The sequence below is a fragment of the Amblyomma mixtum genome, chromosome 3, assembly GCF_055824585.1.
Source record: "Amblyomma mixtum isolate Tamu chromosome 3, ASM5582458v1, whole genome shotgun sequence".
Taxonomy (NCBI): Eukaryota; Metazoa; Arthropoda; class Arachnida; order Ixodida; family Ixodidae; genus Amblyomma; species Amblyomma mixtum.
The window spans coordinates 159,431,798-159,449,763 of record NC_143014.1 but is presented as its reverse complement, the minus strand read 5'-3'; the positions used below and the strand labels follow the sequence as shown (position 1 = coordinate 159,449,763).

Genomic DNA, 17,966 nt, shown 5'->3' with positions numbered 1-17,966 from the left:
TATTTGAACACAGTTCATATACTCAAGTAACCTTATTGCAAGGAGCTGTGTCGCGCATGTGCGCTGTAGTCGCGTCCTTATTAGTTTCACCTATTCCGCTGTCAGAGTGACGCAAGAGGCGCTTACGCACTTGTCTTCGCAAGTCTCTAAAATCTCAAAAGCCTCCTTTATCTCCCATTTTTGCTTTTGTCTGACGTTCGAGCTACGATTGTGGTTTCGTGAAAGCAACGTACGCATTCGTGCATTGTGCAATGAGATGCAAGGGGTCCAGGCTTCGTGATTTGTCCTTATTGCGATGGTCCCTCAACCTGGTATTCACACACTTGCCGGATTGACTTATGTAACTCCTGTTACCTTAATGATACCTGCTACCTGATTACGCAAAATTTTCTTCTTGTGCTCTCTTGTGCTTCTTCTTGTGCTCCGTTGCTTCTTTTTTTCATCTCCTTATTCATCTTTTGGCGGATCACTAACTTCAGGGGGCCGGAAAACATCAGGCGAATCTCATACCTTCTTGCTATAGGTTTATAGATAGTGTCAGTTTGCAAAGCGCGCCGGCGGGCCGGGGAGGAGGAGGAGGAGGAAAACTTTTATTCCTATTTACAGTGAGAAGTCGATGGGGCGAGCCGGAAGGGCCCGCCCCTTACAAACACTAGGAGGGATCCCTAGTCCGGGATCCCTGTAGCTTCCGCAGCGGCCCGGGCTCTAGCTACCAATGCCTGTTGGGCATGGAGTTCGGAGCAGCCGCGCAGGGCAGCTTCCCAGTCCTCTCGAGTGGGGTGGAGGTGGGGTGGGTAGGCAGGATTGGAAGGGCATGCCCACACCATGTGGTAGGTGTCCGAAAACTCCTCCTCACAGTGTGGGCACGCGCCCGAGAAAGAAGAATTGAAGTGCTTAAGTACTGCCGGGCACAGTACAGTATTGGTATAGAGGCGGAGAAGCCAGCGCTCCTCCACCCTGGTGAGGCCTTTACAGGGAGGGGGATAGAGACAATGAAAATTTTGATAAAGAGAGGTGATCTCTTTAAAGGTGATGGCCGGATTGAAATTGAATTCCGGATCAGGCTGCGGATGAGGCGACGCCCGGTGAGTAAGCGCGCGGGCGGCAGCGTCGGCTGCCTCGTTCCCCTCAAGACCCGCATGAGCCGGAGCCCACACGATGGTACGATGGGTCGGAAACCCTGTGTATTCGCATGCGTGGAGAATTTTGAAAGCACGGTCTGGAATATACCCTTGCTCAATATTGCGGCAGGCGCCCCTGGAGTCCGTAATAATGACTCGGGACTCTGGATCTGCGGCGGCCAGTGCGATGGCGATCTCTTCCGCAAATGTAATGTTTGGGGCACGGAAAGTAAGGCCCTGAACTGTAGTGTTTTGGTGGATGACGGCCGCCGTGTACCAACCCCCATGGTGTGGGCCGGCCGCATCCACATAGAAGACACCTGGCTTATGGCCATATTGTTGAGAAATAGCCTCCGCCCGCGCGAGACGGCGACCATCATGGGTGTCTGCAGTCATGTTGTTCGGAAGGGGTCGCACCTGGAGTGCAAAGCGCCAGGCTTCAGGGATGCGGACCCGTTCTTCTGTATGTGTTGCGTAGGATATGTGTAAGCGGGTCAGAAGGCGGCTCCCCGCAGGTGTTTTGCTTAGGCGCAAGTATTGATTGTTAAGATGAGCTTCTCGTAACTCCCCAAAGGTGTTGGTCATCCCCAGACCGAGGAGACGCTTGTTGGACGTCGTTATGGGGAGGTCGAGCGCTCTCTTATAAATCTTGCGGAGAACTACTTCTAAGGCATTCTCATCGCATTTGCGTAGGTGGAGGTAGGGAGCCGAATATAAAATCCGGCTGGTCACGAATGCATTGGCCAGCCGCAGGGCATCTTTGCATCGTAGTCCCCCCCCCCCCCTTTTATTGGACACCCGGCGGAGCATCCGACCCACCTGGTCCCCCACCTTACGTAGCTTGTTTAGGGTAGTGTCTATCTTGCGCCTATGATGAATGAAAAGCCCCAGTACCCGGATCTCCTCGTGTTCAGGTATCGGTCCGCTAAGTAGGGAAAGGGCAATTTTGGTTGTGCACTTTGAGTTGGGGCGTATGTGCACAAATTCAGATTTGCTCGGGTAGCATTCAAGACCACAGCGACGAGCGTATTCGTCCACAATAGCTGCCGCTTGTTGCAGGTTGGTCTCGATGTCTCCAACCGATTGTTGTGTTGCCCAGAGGGTGATGTCGTCCGCATACAGAGCGTGCTGCACACCGGCGACCTCTGCCAGCTGGGTAGGGAGCTTCATCATGGCCAGATTAAATAGTAATGGCGAGAGGACAGCTCCCTGTGGGGTCCCTCGTGTGCCAAGTTGATATGGGCCATATTCTGTGTCTTGCAGCCGGATATAGGATTGGCGATCTGTAAGGAATTCTTCGATATAATTGAAAGTATTGCGCCCACAGTCTGTTTGCGAAAAGTGGGATAGGATGATCTCGTGGGTCACATTGTCGAAAGCCCCCCGCAGGTCAACTGCGACGACTACTTTATCATTGCTGGGGTGCTCGACGGGGTCGAGAATCTCCTTGTGAAGTTGCAACAGGAACACTTTGGGTTGCACTGGTGAGGGGCCCGCACCCCCTCAACGAATAGAGCCTGCTATCCGCACAGGCCACACCGGTCCAGCCTCTGGCCGGGGCAGGCGTCCACGCGGTGGCCGACCACACCGCAATGTCGGCAGGCTGGAATGGTTCGCTGGTAAGGCCTAACTTGTACAAGCTCTGAATCGTAGTGCACGAAACGTGGCTTCTCTGTTCCGGCAAAAGTCAGTCTCGCTTTGTTGGATGTCCCAAATTTTCGCACTTCCACGATGGTGCCGTAGCGCCATTGGAGCCTAGTACGGAGCGAGTCCGTAGTTTCAGAGTTACGGACGGTAATGACGCCGTAGCAGACGTCCTTGCCGTCTTGGCGCAGGTGCCCCACAAGGGGGACCCTCCCGTCGGGTCCATTAAGTTCAAATTCGCCGATGATCCGGTCGGCTAGCTCAGGTTTCGCAGTCTGAACAATAATGAGGTTTTGTTCTCTTACCGGTATTATGGTAAGGTCTGTTGCGGGTTGCGTGCCCAGGAGAGCCGTGAACGCCCGGCCGTAGCCGGTCTCCTGGAAAGTCTCGTACAACGAGACGCGGGTCCGGGGCTTGATGACGACGACGTAGTCGTCTGGAGCAGGCTTGGGAATAACAGGCGGTTTCCACTTCGTGAGCAGTCACCGACTGCGGCCCGACGCGTGCGGGGCGGGTGACTGCTGGTTTCCGGCGTGAACGCCGGCCGCGTCTACGGACGCCGGCTTTAAGGCTTGGTCTTGCGCTCGGCGCAGCACTGCGGCGTTCAACGCGGCGCTGCGAAATCTTGCCGAATCTGGGCCTCCGGTTGCCGCTGGGGTAACCGTTGCCGAAACTGGGCCTTCGGTTGCCGCTGGGTTAACCGTTGTCCAGTGCATGTTTTCGGGGTCGTAGCCTCGGCAGGAGATTTGCGGAGCAGCCATACTGGCGTCAGTGGCCAGAGGCCCCGATGTGCCGGGTACCGGTTCGGCCGTTAGGCCTAGCCGCGCCACCGGCCCGATCTGGCCATGTGTTGCCCGAAAAAGGGGTTTAACCGGGCCCACCTTGGAAAAAACTGGTGTCCAGATGTTCCCGACAGCTTTCGGTGCACGTTGGGGATGAACTTGCAAGGGTCAGGCGGAAACTTCCGCTGCTCCGGCTGAAAATCGCCGGAGCCGACGGGCAGCACGTCTGACTCCCCGTGCGCACGCGCGCGTCCGGGCCGGGGAGCGAAGCGCACAAACGCGATCACCGCCTAAGCGGTGGCGCTGCAGTCGCTTTATGCTTTACGCTTTACGGTGGGGTTTCCATGGTCGCTTCGTTTGGTGAGATAAGGCTACTCGAGCGTCGTCTGCTGTTCTCTGCTTGAGGAGCTTCAGCAGATGGTGTATCGCGTGCGTATCAAAACGTATTTAAGGAATAAAGACATAGTTTTCACCTTCATCGCTTTTAGATTGCTAGTATCATATATAACCGCAATTTTACCTCGGGCACGTTAAGGAAGCGTTGGCAAACGGCTGCTAATATGTACATGAACTGCGTATTCAATAATATAGACTGTATTCAAACGCGATCGCTCTGTTTATGCAAATTGTTTGATGAGACATTCCGATATTATTTCTATCTTGAAATGTTCAAGAGGCCAGGGCTACTGAACGGAAGGGAGCGTTGGCGGCGAGATAAAGAAATATGACGAAATGGGTCTGCATTTTTAAAAATTCTTTTTCTAAGTTTCTAAGTTTCACTTGCAGTAAATTGATTTACAGTGAACTGGTAAAAATTAGCCGGCTCCAACTGTTTAAGACTACACATCTATGACCATTCTGACACATGTAAAGTATTCAGAGAGTATTTTTCTTTTAGAGCTTTAGAGAAGCAGAAAAGCGGAAGTAGCACGTGCGAAATCAAGCGCTTTAGTGTCCGAAGGTCTCTTTTTATCTCTTTTGTGAGAAACCTTCGCCTTAAGCCCTGTTATTATGAGGCTCTTAAAAATCGTAGTTTTATTCCTTGCTAGACAGGCATAGAAAACAACCACAGATTTCAAGGCGGCCTTTGAGTTCTTTCTGGAGCTTCTGGCGCACCTTACTTCAGTGTGAACTCCCAAGCACAATGAGCACCCCAAAAAGCCTCGTTGTGACTTCCTAGCTGGGCAAACTTTGAGGGAGCCGATATAGTGAGGGAATGCTGTGCTCCGTCATGGAAGCTTGAAAGCTTGCTGTTCGCGCTTCTTTAACCGTTGCTGCATGGGTGCTAGGGTAAGTTGCTGGGGAAAGTATGTTTCTTCAGCCGCTTAGAAGCCGGTTTTGGTGGCTTCTAAGCGTCTGTTTTCGTATTTAGCGAGCTGATTGTACGAAGTAAATTGGAGTTTGCACCCAGGCCAAGGCTGCATACATCGGTAAGTTTCAATCCAACGGTTAAAAGAGGCCAAGGGAAAATCTCCTTAATACGGTGCCTTTCTGCTGCAGTCGGTGCTTCGTGGTGAGCACTGAGGGACCTCCAAATTTAGCGCCGTTGCTGTGACTTCTGCTGCAGTTTTAGAGGTGTACTAAGCGAGTTGTCGCGCTTAACACTGCCAGTAAGACAAGGAAGGTCAGCATTAACGTTCAACAGAAATGCAGCCTGCACACGGCTGACGGAGCGGACCTGCAAATCCACTTTGCACAGCCGTACATTACCCATGTGAAGAATTTTTTCAAGCCAAACTATGAGGTGACCAGCGACACGTCGTGTTTTTTTTTTCGATTTTGCCATGTGGAACCACGGAAAAAAAGGGCTTTCAGTTTCGGCCGAGATCTACAAAGGCATGACCCAGAGCGTCCTGCCCCTCGTAGCCTAGGCGTAGACCGCAAGCGAACTTTGCAATACAAAGTCGAAATCCAAGAAGTGAACATCAATAGCGACGCGCTGCTAGAGGCAGCCGCGCCCAGCGCAGACTATGCGAGACGCCAGACAGAGTGGACCATTTTTGCGGCAAACTGACCACATGACCAAGCGCAGCTAGTGGGTGTTGCGACGGCGATGAGAAAACCAAGAAAACTAACTCGCTACTGTAACCGCCCGAGACGTGGCGTTCGCGCCAGTTTGTTAATTGACCCTATCTAAAAATGTTCCCTTCTTGCTACTTTCTTTAAAGTATGGTAAACTTGGTGTTCATGCGGTATGACGACGACACGAGTTGCGCACTGAGTACTCTTTCTTTTGGCTTTTATTTTTTGTGGCACAGCTAATAAGATTGTTTGAGTGCACTGACGTGGGCATGCGCATGAAATGTGTTATCACCATTTTTTTTTTTTCGGAATAGACCACAGTTATTACTGTACGCATCTCTTGCGATTGATGTTTTAATGCGATGACATTTAGGGTGTCGTCTTGCAAAAACAATCGGGTTTCACTAAAACAAAATTCTCTGAATGGTCGAGAGGGTTGCGACGTCATCAGCACCCCCCTCCCTCCACCCGCCCCACCCCAATTTGAAAATCTGAGGATGAGAATGTTCGACTACCTACCATTGGATTATCATATGTGATTATATTAATGCGACCCACTAATCTACCTCAATCTGCGCATTAATCGACCTAATTTCTTCCAGTAATCGCCTATAATCTACCTTAATTCTATTCCTGGGGTGGGCCTATACTTCCAAATTTTGGGGGGGTCCTTTGGAAATTTTGAAGGTGGGCAAACTTCCTAGTGCTGTCGCATTATCTTCTGTAGGAATGTGCCTAAGAAGGCCGTTTTTTGTCTTGCGCGTGGTTTCTCAGTGGTAGTGCGTTTAATCTTTCCATATGTACAACTAACCAGCCTCATTTGCCGCCTTCCGCACTGACAACCCACTTGACTTCACCTTCTGGCGAGTTTCGAGCAGAACAACATTACGCAAGTCGGCACACAAGTTTTCATATGGTCGTGCAATGTTGACATTTATGAGCAATTTATTCGCCACTATTTCTCAGTACCAATTCAAACATTCATCCATGTCCGAAAATATTCATTTTGCCCACTTATTCATTAGTCGTTCTGCTTTTCAGTGAAATAGCATGTGCTTTTTTTGTTTGCCTCTTCTGACAGAAAGAAATGTAAGTATATGCTCCAAGTAGGATTTCCATGTGATGTTTTACAGAATAATCTCTAGTATAGTAGAGAGCAAGTTTCACATTAAAATCTAGACATGGCGATACAGTGCAGGGGGGGGGGGGAAGGGGTATGACGCACCTGGTCAGTGCATCGGGTGCCGCTGTCCCTTGTAATGCCTCTGCGTCATATCGACCACTCTCACCACTCTCCTTTATCATTCCCGGGGTGGTTGAAGGACTTCAGCGCCTAACTGCCATTTACAATTACGGCATTAAGTTTAAGCAATTGGGTATTCATACCGACTATGCTTGAAAACGGGCTTTAAAAGATGTACTTAAAAACCGCCTTTACCACTTATATGCTCTTCGTTCTCTCCTAATTAAAGAATGCATCACGCCCCTAAGAGACCACAGAATTATTCACCAATCACTTCGTTGGGCGAACTCATACCGATTAATTCTTGACAAAAGCATTTTTGAGCGAGAAACAGCTTGTGAACGCAATTTTTTTATATAATATAACATTTCAGTATAACAATAAATATATTCGGGGACCACTCGATTGTATGTTGCATTTTTTTTTGTTGTTTGCGTTCTTGCTAACGTCAAAACCGTAGCCCATGTGTTTTCTAAGGCAGACTTAACTGCTCGATACGTTTGATGGAAACACGTTAGAAGAAAAATTTTGTTACACATCAGAAGAATAGACCATTACCTTCAACATTTCCACAAGAATATATTCCATTTTTTTTATATTTAAAACTGTTGTCGTAGGATGGTGCCGGACATGGTACCGGACTTGAAGGTGGCAGCGATCATATTCATCACTTCGGTCTTTTCACAAGCCCTGACATAGCATAGTCAATGGATGTTTTTGCATTTTCCCTATGTCGAAAGGCTTCCAATTAATTTTGATCTCTTCAAGTTTTTTTACCGAGCACTGACATTGCGCAGCCCACTGACGTTTCTACATTTTGTTTGCGTTGAAATGCTTCCACCGTCAAGATTCAATACCATGACTTTAGACTCACCAGCTTAAAGTTACAAGCACAAAGCTACTGCAGCGTGCTTTAAATTAGGATTGTTACCAAGCAGGCAACACGGAGAAATAAATTGTTTTTCTGAAGAGAGATAAAGAAACTGTAACGCTCATCGAACCAAATACCGTAGTAGCGGACTGAAACGGTCGCAAATGATAACTGTCAAACGCAAACCATCACGACTACCACCCCTCAAAGAACATTCCCAACAACGGTAATTTTCTTTCTCTACCCCAAAGCGGCAAAAGATGCCAACCCGGATACAGGCGAATTGAAGGAAAGGGAGGTTGGAGCGTTTTCCATAGCTATCTTAAAAGGCTCGAACGGCCACACGTTACTGTCACGTACAGTGTGTACCCTGTAACCCAAGTCACAGCAACCTTGACAAATCACATCAATTAGGATGGGTACCTTTTGACAAGCCATTGCTAGTTCTACTTCCGAGTTACCAAAATACGGCAAGAACACGCGGCGATCGGGCTGCACTTGTTAAACCAGCTATTCATTTGCCGCGATATCCACTCCCAAGAATATTCTTGATAGGGCGCAGTAGTCATCAAGCGCATCTCGACCGGGACCTTCTTCACCCCTACATAGATTTCGCAGATGTTTATCTGTCCGAAGCCTCTCACCAGTGACCTTGAGGTTCCTTGAGCTACTCGTGTCTCACAAGCCCCAACGGTGGAAGCATCTGCCGTAGCAGCGGCGCATCTCTTAACCACTGCACCATTGCGCCAGAAGGGGTATGAGGACTCCCAGCGATCTATGAATGGAAAGCCGAGAATGACAAATCCCATATATAGGCATTAACACATTAACGCTATCGCATCATACTCTAAGGCGGAGCTTAATTCCAATTTCGCCGATCTTTGTCTGAAGCATGCTTGACCTTGAAAACCGAGCCTCGAATCGAAGCCGAAGTTAAAAATGAAGTGCGAGCGCGCCTGATTCTCATTTGACCTAACCACGCTAAATCGTCCACCATTTTCGGTGTAGATTATGGGGAGACCACATAGACCACTGGAACTTGTCTTCAGTCCCAGGAACATGCCGTGGGCTCATCTACGTCGCTATTCATGGTACAGCACAGTCCGGACCTTGGGCATTTAAAGCGCAAAAAAATAGAGCAGCGACGGCATAGTGTCGAACCTAACCTGTTGGCGTTACCGCGTGTTCGAAATCCACTCGCGACAATGAAGTATATTATTTTTTTTTTATTTTTAGGTCCTCCGCCCACCTAACGCTCGATGCCGACTGCTGCGCATGCCCTCTGCGGTAGCGATGTCGATACTGTCGCAATCTCCCAGCTCCTCCGGTGACGATGGATTTTGAAATGTGGCGCCATCATCTAGAAAGGAAGAAAATGACCTAGCAGCTACAGTACAGAGAGTGATAATCCGTTAGGCATAGCGTTACTGGCTTGGAGCTGTTCAAATTTCCTGGTAATGGTAAACAGTTACTAGCTGCAGTTATTGCTCTACGCTGATAGGTAGCGGAACGCCACACGAAACAGCGGCATCGCACCGGGAGGAGTTCAGCCGAAAGTAACCACCTTGCATGTATATATATCCACAAATTCTTGACAATCGCATTTTTCAATGGGAATTTGTTTATGAACGCATTTTTTTTCATACATCGTACTATTCCACTGTAACAATTAAATGTCCGCAAATCTCCCCTCGGCAGGTTTGCATTTTTTTTCCTATTAAGGTTTCTGCTATCCTCAAAACGTTCCCCACTGGTTTTTTAATGGCTGTCTTCACTACTCGATCTGAACGATGGGCAGACTTTAAAAGAAAGATGTTGCTACGCATCGGAAGAATCAACCATTAACTTTAGTGTTTCCATAAGGCGACCTTACAATATTCCTCAGTCGCCTCACAATTAAAATCGATCTCCAAGAATCCTAGATTTGATTATGCGGATTCTGTAGGAATTCGAACACCAGTACTTCGGATCTCTGTCATGTTACGAAAATTTGTTACATGGAAGCGTATAAGAACATTATCGCCGCTAAAGTTTTCAATATAAACGTGCACACCAAGCCACTAAAGGTTAATTGATTTTGGTTAGGAGTTAGACAGCAACAGTTATTCTAGCGCATTTTGTTCGCCTGGTCGGACAACCAACGTGCAAAAACGCCTTCGTGTGTTACGTGTAATTTCAGTTTTCAAAAATCCTTGAGGCAAAATCTTGAGCACGCTGTATGTTGTTTACAGGTTTCAAAGATCCTTTATTAGATTAAGGAAAGACAATCCTTTATTGTTAACCTTTATTAGAGCGTTCACTTCTAAAATAGACCTTAAAGGAAATGTTTGACTAAAATAAAGAAGTAATCATTAATGCAACATTCCGATACTACCGGGGTTAGTGGCTCAATCCGGCGGGTTTTGGCAAACGCCTATTCAGAAAAACCCTGTTTCGTTATCATTTTGTCACGTGGCCAGGTGATCGCTCCTTTCCTAAATCACAGACAAAACAATACAGTTGTTAGTTGCGCTTGATAGCTGCTGAAAACTGCGCCATCGTTGCGCATCGTATAGCTTATGAACGCATTCTTCGCTTATCGAAGTTTTGCTGACCGAGGACCGCAGAGAACATCCTTCTCACTATAAGTTTTTTTTTTTAACTAAATTTTGATACTATGACACAGCGACACTCCAGAAGTGTCAGTGACAAAAATAATGCGCTTTTACTTATAGCCTTGCCGAGAATGACATGAACCACTATGACTGCCAGTAAGAGCTTATATTGAAGAATCTCCTTTGCTGGAAACAAATTTCCGGATGAATATATTACCTCGGCCGAAAACAGAAGGTTACACTGATTCGATCGTATTCTCGTGCTGATCTTGCACCTGGGTGAGTTTGACTCCCGTGAGCAACTTGTCAGTATGAGATGTATTATCATTCGTTAACTCTCGTTGGTGGGTGGCAGCAGCAGTTTTGGCGGCATCTTCTATCTGGCAAGTGTTTCTGTTGCACAACTAGAGTATACTAGCTGCAAAGGATTCTTAATCTTTAACACTGCTTTCAATGTACTCTGAGCCTCCAATGATTAATTAATGTCTAATAACTGTTCACATCGTTCCCATTATACGTCATGTTACTTCCTGTGCCATCGCCTCAGTTCCTTTCTTTTTTCAGAGATGCCGCTAGGAAGCGCTTCTTTCTTGCTCCACTTAGAGTTACTGTATATGCTACCAAAGGTATATACAGTAACTCTAGCTCAACTGAATCTGTAGCAGTGCGGGACAGGGGTCTTTTGTAACAGTTTATTCAAACAACACGGACAGGAAGAGGCCCGCTCTGTACAGCATTTACAAGTTCAGTGTGGTCCTGGCGATGGTGTGGAGACCAGGCGTGGTAGAATTCAGCCGTGACGAGGATTCACACAAGGCACATTCATTTCTCCTGGATGGAAAAAACAAGACACCTTATAAGTCTATTAACTGGTCAGCAGTCGGGAAAGGGAATTTTTTTTGCGTTCTAAAAAGGTTATAAAATCATCTGGTTTTCCCAACGGTGTAGGTGAGAAATTTTTCTGAATTTGGCAGTATGGAACCCAATCGGTGAACGCGGATGACGCTGCATTTAAATTCAGCGCACGTGAGCTTTCGTCTTTGTATTCGACACATTAGCAAAACCTGCTGTTGCTTAAAGGGTAACTCCGGGAATTCTTTCGAATATTTTTTTTATAGTACCATGGTTGGTAGCCGCATCGCATTCCTTAGAGCCCCGTCTCTCCGCCACAATGAACAGTTTTTCAAAATGCCTAGTGGGACAATTTTAAAAAAGCGAAAACAGCATAAACTCGACGGTCTCACTTGGCGCTGCGATCAGGTCGCGAATGCTACCAGAAAAACACTGGTACGTGCATTTAATGGAGGAAGTAGCCACTGAAAACGATTAGACCTTTCATAAAATGCCTTAGACGACGTAACACAAGCCTCAAAATTTTATTATTCCGGCAGGGAGTGGGATTACTGTGCGGGAAATGTCAATGACGCTGAAATTTCAGTTTTGCCCATAGAAATAATCTGAACAGTTGCAACGAAAACGGCGACCTTTAAAACCAATTTACGCCGGTATGAAATGTAGCGCGTCAGCCATACGTATTGAAAGTTATCAGAAAGGAAGGGGGAAAACCTATACAGTATAAGTTTCATTGTCATATGCGTGGTAACTTCGAAGAAACCACGGAGCTGCTCTTTAAACAAGCCAAATACTCCTACCAGTTTTCAGTTGCTGGAACAGTATGCTGAGCTTCAAGTGCGCCGGATGTCTAGCTTTACAGCGTTGTTATGTTATACCCTCCGCAGTGAACAAGAATTTCGAGTGGCGCACAGTCTGGCTCACGCACACTTCATAAGTCTGTGGGTAGTTATGTTGCCGGTCACTGCCAACCGCCTCCGCTTGGCTGCCAGCCGCCGCCTCCGCCGCCCCCGCTCGGTGCCCAGCCGCCACCTCCTCCGTAGCCGCCGCCTCCGAAGCCGCCGCCGCCGCCGTAGCCGCCGCCGCCGCCAGTGACACGAGGTTTCAGCACGTAGATTGTGCTTCCCTTGAACGTGGAGGCACTACCGACTCCGACGCCGCTGAAGCCTCCACCGCCGCCGCCGCCGCCGAAACCTCCACCTCCAAATCCACCGCCGCCAAAACCCCCGCCGCCGAAGCCGCCGCCACCATAGCCGCCGCCGCCTCCACCAGAGGTGGTTTTTGTTGTAATCACAAACCTGGGCACAGGAATCACTTTCAGTATAACATCAGACGCAGTACATGCTGGGCGATTTTTGCACTTGTCACTCTGCAGTGGTTACGACACACTTACCAACTGTATAGTCTTTTACTTCAGGTGTGGAATTAAACTGAAGTTAGAATCCTCAGTGTCCTGCTGTATATATAACAGTTTGAAGCGCACAAATTTCTCCTCGTCGAAATTGGTTTTCGATCTATTTACGAGGCTCCCTGTACTTAATTTGGGCTTTGAAAACATTGGTTTTACGAGGATGGTGCAGAGCGTAGACAGCTAATAACTCACACAGGCATACAATGGCGCACCCAACTCACAATCATGCAACAACGAACATCACAGGTATATCGAATGCAATAGTATTGCGAATAAATTGCGTCCTCAAGCTCTGGGGACGTAGGCCTCGTTTTCGACAAACAATGCTTCTTGAGGAAGAATTAGCCATGAATCTGAGCTCTATATACAGTAAACAAATCAAATATACGTAAATTGATTAAAAGAGTGCAGGAAATTACAGTAATTGGTGATTAATTATGTGTTAGAGTTGCCTCAGAAAATAGAGTAAATTATGAACCAAATTCTGGATCGATTAACTGTGTGAAATACGCTTCAAAGCTTGATTATGTAATTGTCGAGCGCTGCCGAATCACACGCAGTGAGATGAGAAGTTGGTCATACCAGTATACAGCACTCCAGCCGATAACAAAATAAAAGGATATGAGAGAAGTGTACTGAATTTTGTCCCTGATTTTTTTGCTCTGTCTCGCGCTTGACCAAAGCCCCGCAAGCTTCTTTTCTTCTCAAAACACGGCCGCCAATAAATGAGGACGAGGAAGAGGACGCCCATTTTGTGCGAAATAGATTAAGTTTTTTCTAGTTCGGTACATCACCGAGGCCGGCTGGAATGGTGAACATTTTGAACGGACATCGTTTCATATCGCCGTTCGTAGCGTGGTTCCGTTTGTTTTTTTTGGTTGGAGGGGGGGGGGATTCGCAATAAAATGAAAGCTAATGCAATATCGGTGATATGATCATGAGTTAAAACCAGTTATTATTTGATAAGCAGACCTCTTTTTCGGGTTCTATACCAAACATCTCTTTATTTACAGGGTGAGTGGTTGTCACAGTTGAACAAGCACACTGCGAACTTTTTATAGCCGTGAATTATATATTGTGCCGCAATGGTCTAAAACCAAATGCTTTTTGTTGAGCTGCGGCTCTCACGCTCCTGACTATTTTTTGCTAGCATAGATGGATATATTTGCAGATAAGCGTTGCTGCACTTACCTGTGGACGGCTCCACCTCCACCGCCGCCACCACCGTGTCCACCGCCGCCGTATCCTCCTCCGCCAAATCCTCCACCACCGAAACCGCCGCCTCCAAATCCACCGCCTCCGAATCCACCCCCTCCAATGTCACCGGCGAGCACTACGCCAACTACGGCGCTCACGAAAATCTGAAGCAGAAGGTAAGACAAAACAGCATGACGTGAGCACAAAGTGAATGCGAAGAATATTAGTGCCACCGATTCGTGTCTTCCGAAGCGAATTACGCAACTTTACATTACAAAGAACAGCGTCAAATATTGCGCACTTCCCTGAAATTTCACTTCCCGATATGATCTAACGTATTCCGTTATTTTCTGCAGTTATATCATCAGTGGCCGTTTAGTGTGGACGCCTTTTCATGGATGGGAGCTCTCGCCCACAATACGGCATCCATTTTAAACTCGTAATTATGAAACGTAATACAGACGCTGATTTACCGAGGTGAATGTTTTCCTTGAGCATGGCTCTAGATGACAGCAAAGCCCGCAAACATTGAACTCACTGACTGAACCGCGCTGCCGCATTACCAATATTCCACCAAAAACGACTCAGCGTAAAGCAGGCACATTACCTGTGACCCGACTCGCTTGTATGACATTCGGTAAGGCCTAGTATTGATCATCAGGGCTACTTATATTACAACACATTTCAATATAAAATTCAGTGTAATGGAGCACACCACTGAAATAATTTCTTACGAAGATAAACCGACCTACTGGCTGGCGTTTAAGAACTCGCACTTTCCTACTACTGGTGTGGCCCAGTGGTTAGTCACAAAGCTGCAAGACAGCATTATAGAGAAATATTAAATAGCGGGCATAATATTACGTAACATGACCACTCTCACAAAATACAGGGTTGACAACTTCATAAAGAAGGCAGGAAACAAACGAAAATCTCAGAAGCTTTGATAACCCCTGCTTGTCTCTGCAAGGCGAATAGGGCAGGCAACACAGAATCGAGGCATTTTTTCTCATAGTAAGATGAGACCGCAGCTAGAAGTTTCTTCGTTTAGAAGCGAACGCATGAACTAAGTGGGCACCGAACGCAGTGCGCGTACTGAGGAAAGCCGCGCGGGAAAACAAACCACCCATATTAACGCAATACAACTAGAGGGATGGCGGCATGTAGTCAGCCCAAATTTTCGGCTTGTTTATCTATCCGGAAGGGAGGGGGAGGCCTTCAGCGGCGCAGTGTAGATATCGCAACTCAGAGGGCCCACAAGACAACGACACTCTTCCGTTACGCAATACTCGGCCCCTACAGGGGGCACAGTAAGTAGCGAGGAAGTCGCTGAAATACAAGTCTACGCCGCAGCGACACAAAGGGAGAAGACAAGGGATGGGTCGCGGCCGTTGTTGTCACGCAAAAGGAGGTTATATGGCGAGGAAATTAATTGACGTAATCGTCGCAAGCGTCTCGCCCGCGACAATACCTAGCAAGGTAATTAGAGCCGAGTGCGCCGGCAAAACGCGGACAACACGCTGTCAGGGGTAATCGTGCGCTACTTAATTGTTGGCAAGGTGTCACGCACTGGGCAAACGGCCGCGGTAAATGGCATGAGCAAGCGCGCAAGCGCGCAAAGCTCGAATGTGCTCCGCTATTAACTGTGCAGCACGACCCGCTGTCCCAGAGAGGTGTATTAGTCGGTGCCTATCTGTAGAGACTGACTTGGCCAGCGGAAGTTAGGACCGAATCACAACTCGATAATAAAATGCTCATCTGCCGCCGTAAAGCGATGCGAACAACGTGCTTAAGAAGTGGGGTCCATCCGCCCGAGGTCAGACTTCTGGCTTCCGGTCCCACTTGACGGAAGAGAATTAAGGCTTGCGCCCGCGTTTTATGCCTACTTGGGGATACGAAGCTCCGTAGGAGTATAAAGGGCTTCTGCTACTACACGTGTTCTTAATTCTGTCTTTTAATTATTTAGCCGAATTCATAAAAAAGTGAAAGGAAATCGAAGGAAACGTGCATTCACTAATGCTGCACAATAATTTGCTTCGGATTGCTTGCAGTCAAAGCAACATCCCACCAGGTCTGAGTGCCAAACAGTCCCTGTTGAAGATGCTAACACAGAAATGCACCCCTACCAGGCATTTTGAACAGTAAACTACTTCGCAGAATCCGATACAGGATAGCTCAATGTCCCCTCACCATTCAATAATCTACGGAATAAAAAGGCCCGGGACCGCCGAATCTCTTGCGTGTAACAGGAGTAGAACACGTTGGATAACAGGACGGGAGAATTTTCGCTTAATACTTGTCAACAGTAGTCATCAGTTCAAATGATACTGTCCAACTGTATCAATTCCAGCAGTCTGTATGGAAAACAAAAAGGAAACTGAGAATTACATCACGCAATCTTATGAGCTGCAGCTATAGGGTCGAAGGTATTTGCATGCGGCATGAATAAATATAGGACAGGGTGAGCGCGAAGACAGTAAAAGAGACAAACGCAGCCTCCGTACGCTAGCTAGGCTAATGGCTCGATTGCGTCACGCGCTGACGCCAGCGGACCGGCGGTATCACTCCGAGCGTGAGTACGTGCAAGTAAGTAATCCAGGCGGAAGAAATGACCGGAAATATGACGTCTCCGAGGCATGCTGCAACGCACACGTGGCACGTGCAGGAGAGGCAACGCACTGACCAGACTCCTCATGGCTGTACCGTGCCAAGACCGGCTGTGGGGCATGTGTTAAGGGTTCCTGCTGAGGAGATCTGCCGCCGCTTCGAGTCGCTGAGGAGACGAGACCGCGTGGCTGATGCCACTTCCTCGAGGCTTTTATACGCGCATCAGCGTTCATTGGTCAGCGGGCGACCTCTCCTCTTGACGTCTCGCCGGCAGAGGGGGAGAAAGCCGCCGCTGATCCACTTTCGCCTGGATGCCGCCTGCTTCCGCCCGAGGAGCATCGCTCACCGCACGCCTGCTTCCGCGCGGCGAGCGGAAGGGAGCGCGAAGGGGAGGGCAGGACTCCACGGCGCTGCCCTTTGTGCGCATGCAAAGTGGGTGGCGCCTGGCGAAGTGGTAGAAAAGGGCAGAAAGACATAAATAAAAGACGTGCGAGAAGTGTCGGCCGGCTGAGCAGTAGCCGAGAAGAACGGGTCGCCAGCTGGTATTCAAAGTCGATGACCGCTTCCTTTCGAGGTCGTTGTCGATCTTTGGGTCACGGTTTAATTTGCTGACTCTTCGCCTTCGCCGGTCGCTCTCTCGAGTGTACCACCGACGGACGCTCGCTTGTCGTGAGAGCAAATGCGACGGCAATGTAAATTTTATTGCTCGCTGTAATGTCACGCGGATAACGGGTGTCTGCGAACGCCTCGCTACGTGCCAGTACTCTCGTCGCGCTATCTCTGCGAACTTACTCTCGAAGTCATTCTGAATCACGCGAAGCGGGTCGCATCGCGAGGTATGCGCATTAATCTCTCGGAGCAGAAAAAGAGAAGAAAAGTGCAACCCAAACAATTTAATGGATGAGCGAAATATAAATCTCAAACGCGGTATCCAGCTTGCCTCCGAGAATGAAGAATTAAAGGTTCTTATCGCGCAATCGTCCTAGTGAGCAAAATGAACTCCTCTTTAATGGCTTGACGAAAGCAACCCGTGGCTTGCTTCCTAGAATTTGTTTTGAAGCAGTTTTTTGTTCTTTGTTTCTACACCGTTGTTTAGACATGAAGAATTTAGCGCATGATAGTGAGAAAGTTCTCGCAGTCCTGACGTGATGTAGCGCAGAGCACCTTAGCTACCTATGGGGCCGTTCACTCACCATATTAAACACTCTTTATACAAGTGCTCCATATCCCCTTCTGAACAAGAAGTGAGGCGCTTATGGTTTAAAAAATATTTGTTTGTAGTAAATATCATAATATCTGCTCCCAACATGCATCTTGCAGCTAGTTTATTCATAATGATTATGTGTTTACTACATCAATGTTATACCTGATGCGCTAACAGGCAGCGCCAGCCAAACTCAGCCGAGCTATCATAGACTTTTGGTGTCCTTACATATATCATGCTTAGTTTGACTTCGGTAAACCTCGACAAGACTCGCCAAAACACGGCCCATCGCCGGTCATTAAGAAAGAAACGTCAAGCCTTGGATTCAAAGACTATCGCACTACTGACTCAAGATTTAGTCTATGGTGGTTCCTTTTTCTGTCTTACATTAGAAATAAAAATGGTTTTACGTACTAGT

General features: G+C 47.9%; 1 protein-coding gene across 1 annotated transcript; it reads right to left on the bottom strand.

Annotated features, from left to right (window-relative positions):
* Nucleotides 1-12,090: 12,090 nt before the first annotated feature.
* Nucleotides 12,091-16,432, bottom strand: LOC149352510 (uncharacterized). The gene is made up of 3 exons (XM_089577184.1): nt 16,421-16,432; nt 13,732-13,901; nt 12,091-12,427 (listed from the first exon to the last, which is right to left on the bottom strand). The coding sequence occupies exons 1-3, from the start codon at nt 16,430-16,432 to the stop codon at nt 12,091-12,093; spliced, it is 519 nt and encodes a 172-aa protein (XP_089433310.1).
* Between the last annotated feature and the right edge of the window lie 1,534 nt (nt 16,433-17,966).

Bases quoted from the DNA above. Each gene is read 5' to 3' on its own strand.
- LOC149352510 (XM_089577184.1), bottom strand. The intron at 12,428-13,731 runs GTAAGTGCAGCA...TCCTGTGCCCAG, and splicing joins GGAGGTGGAGCCGTCCACAG to GTTTGTGATTACAACAAAAA.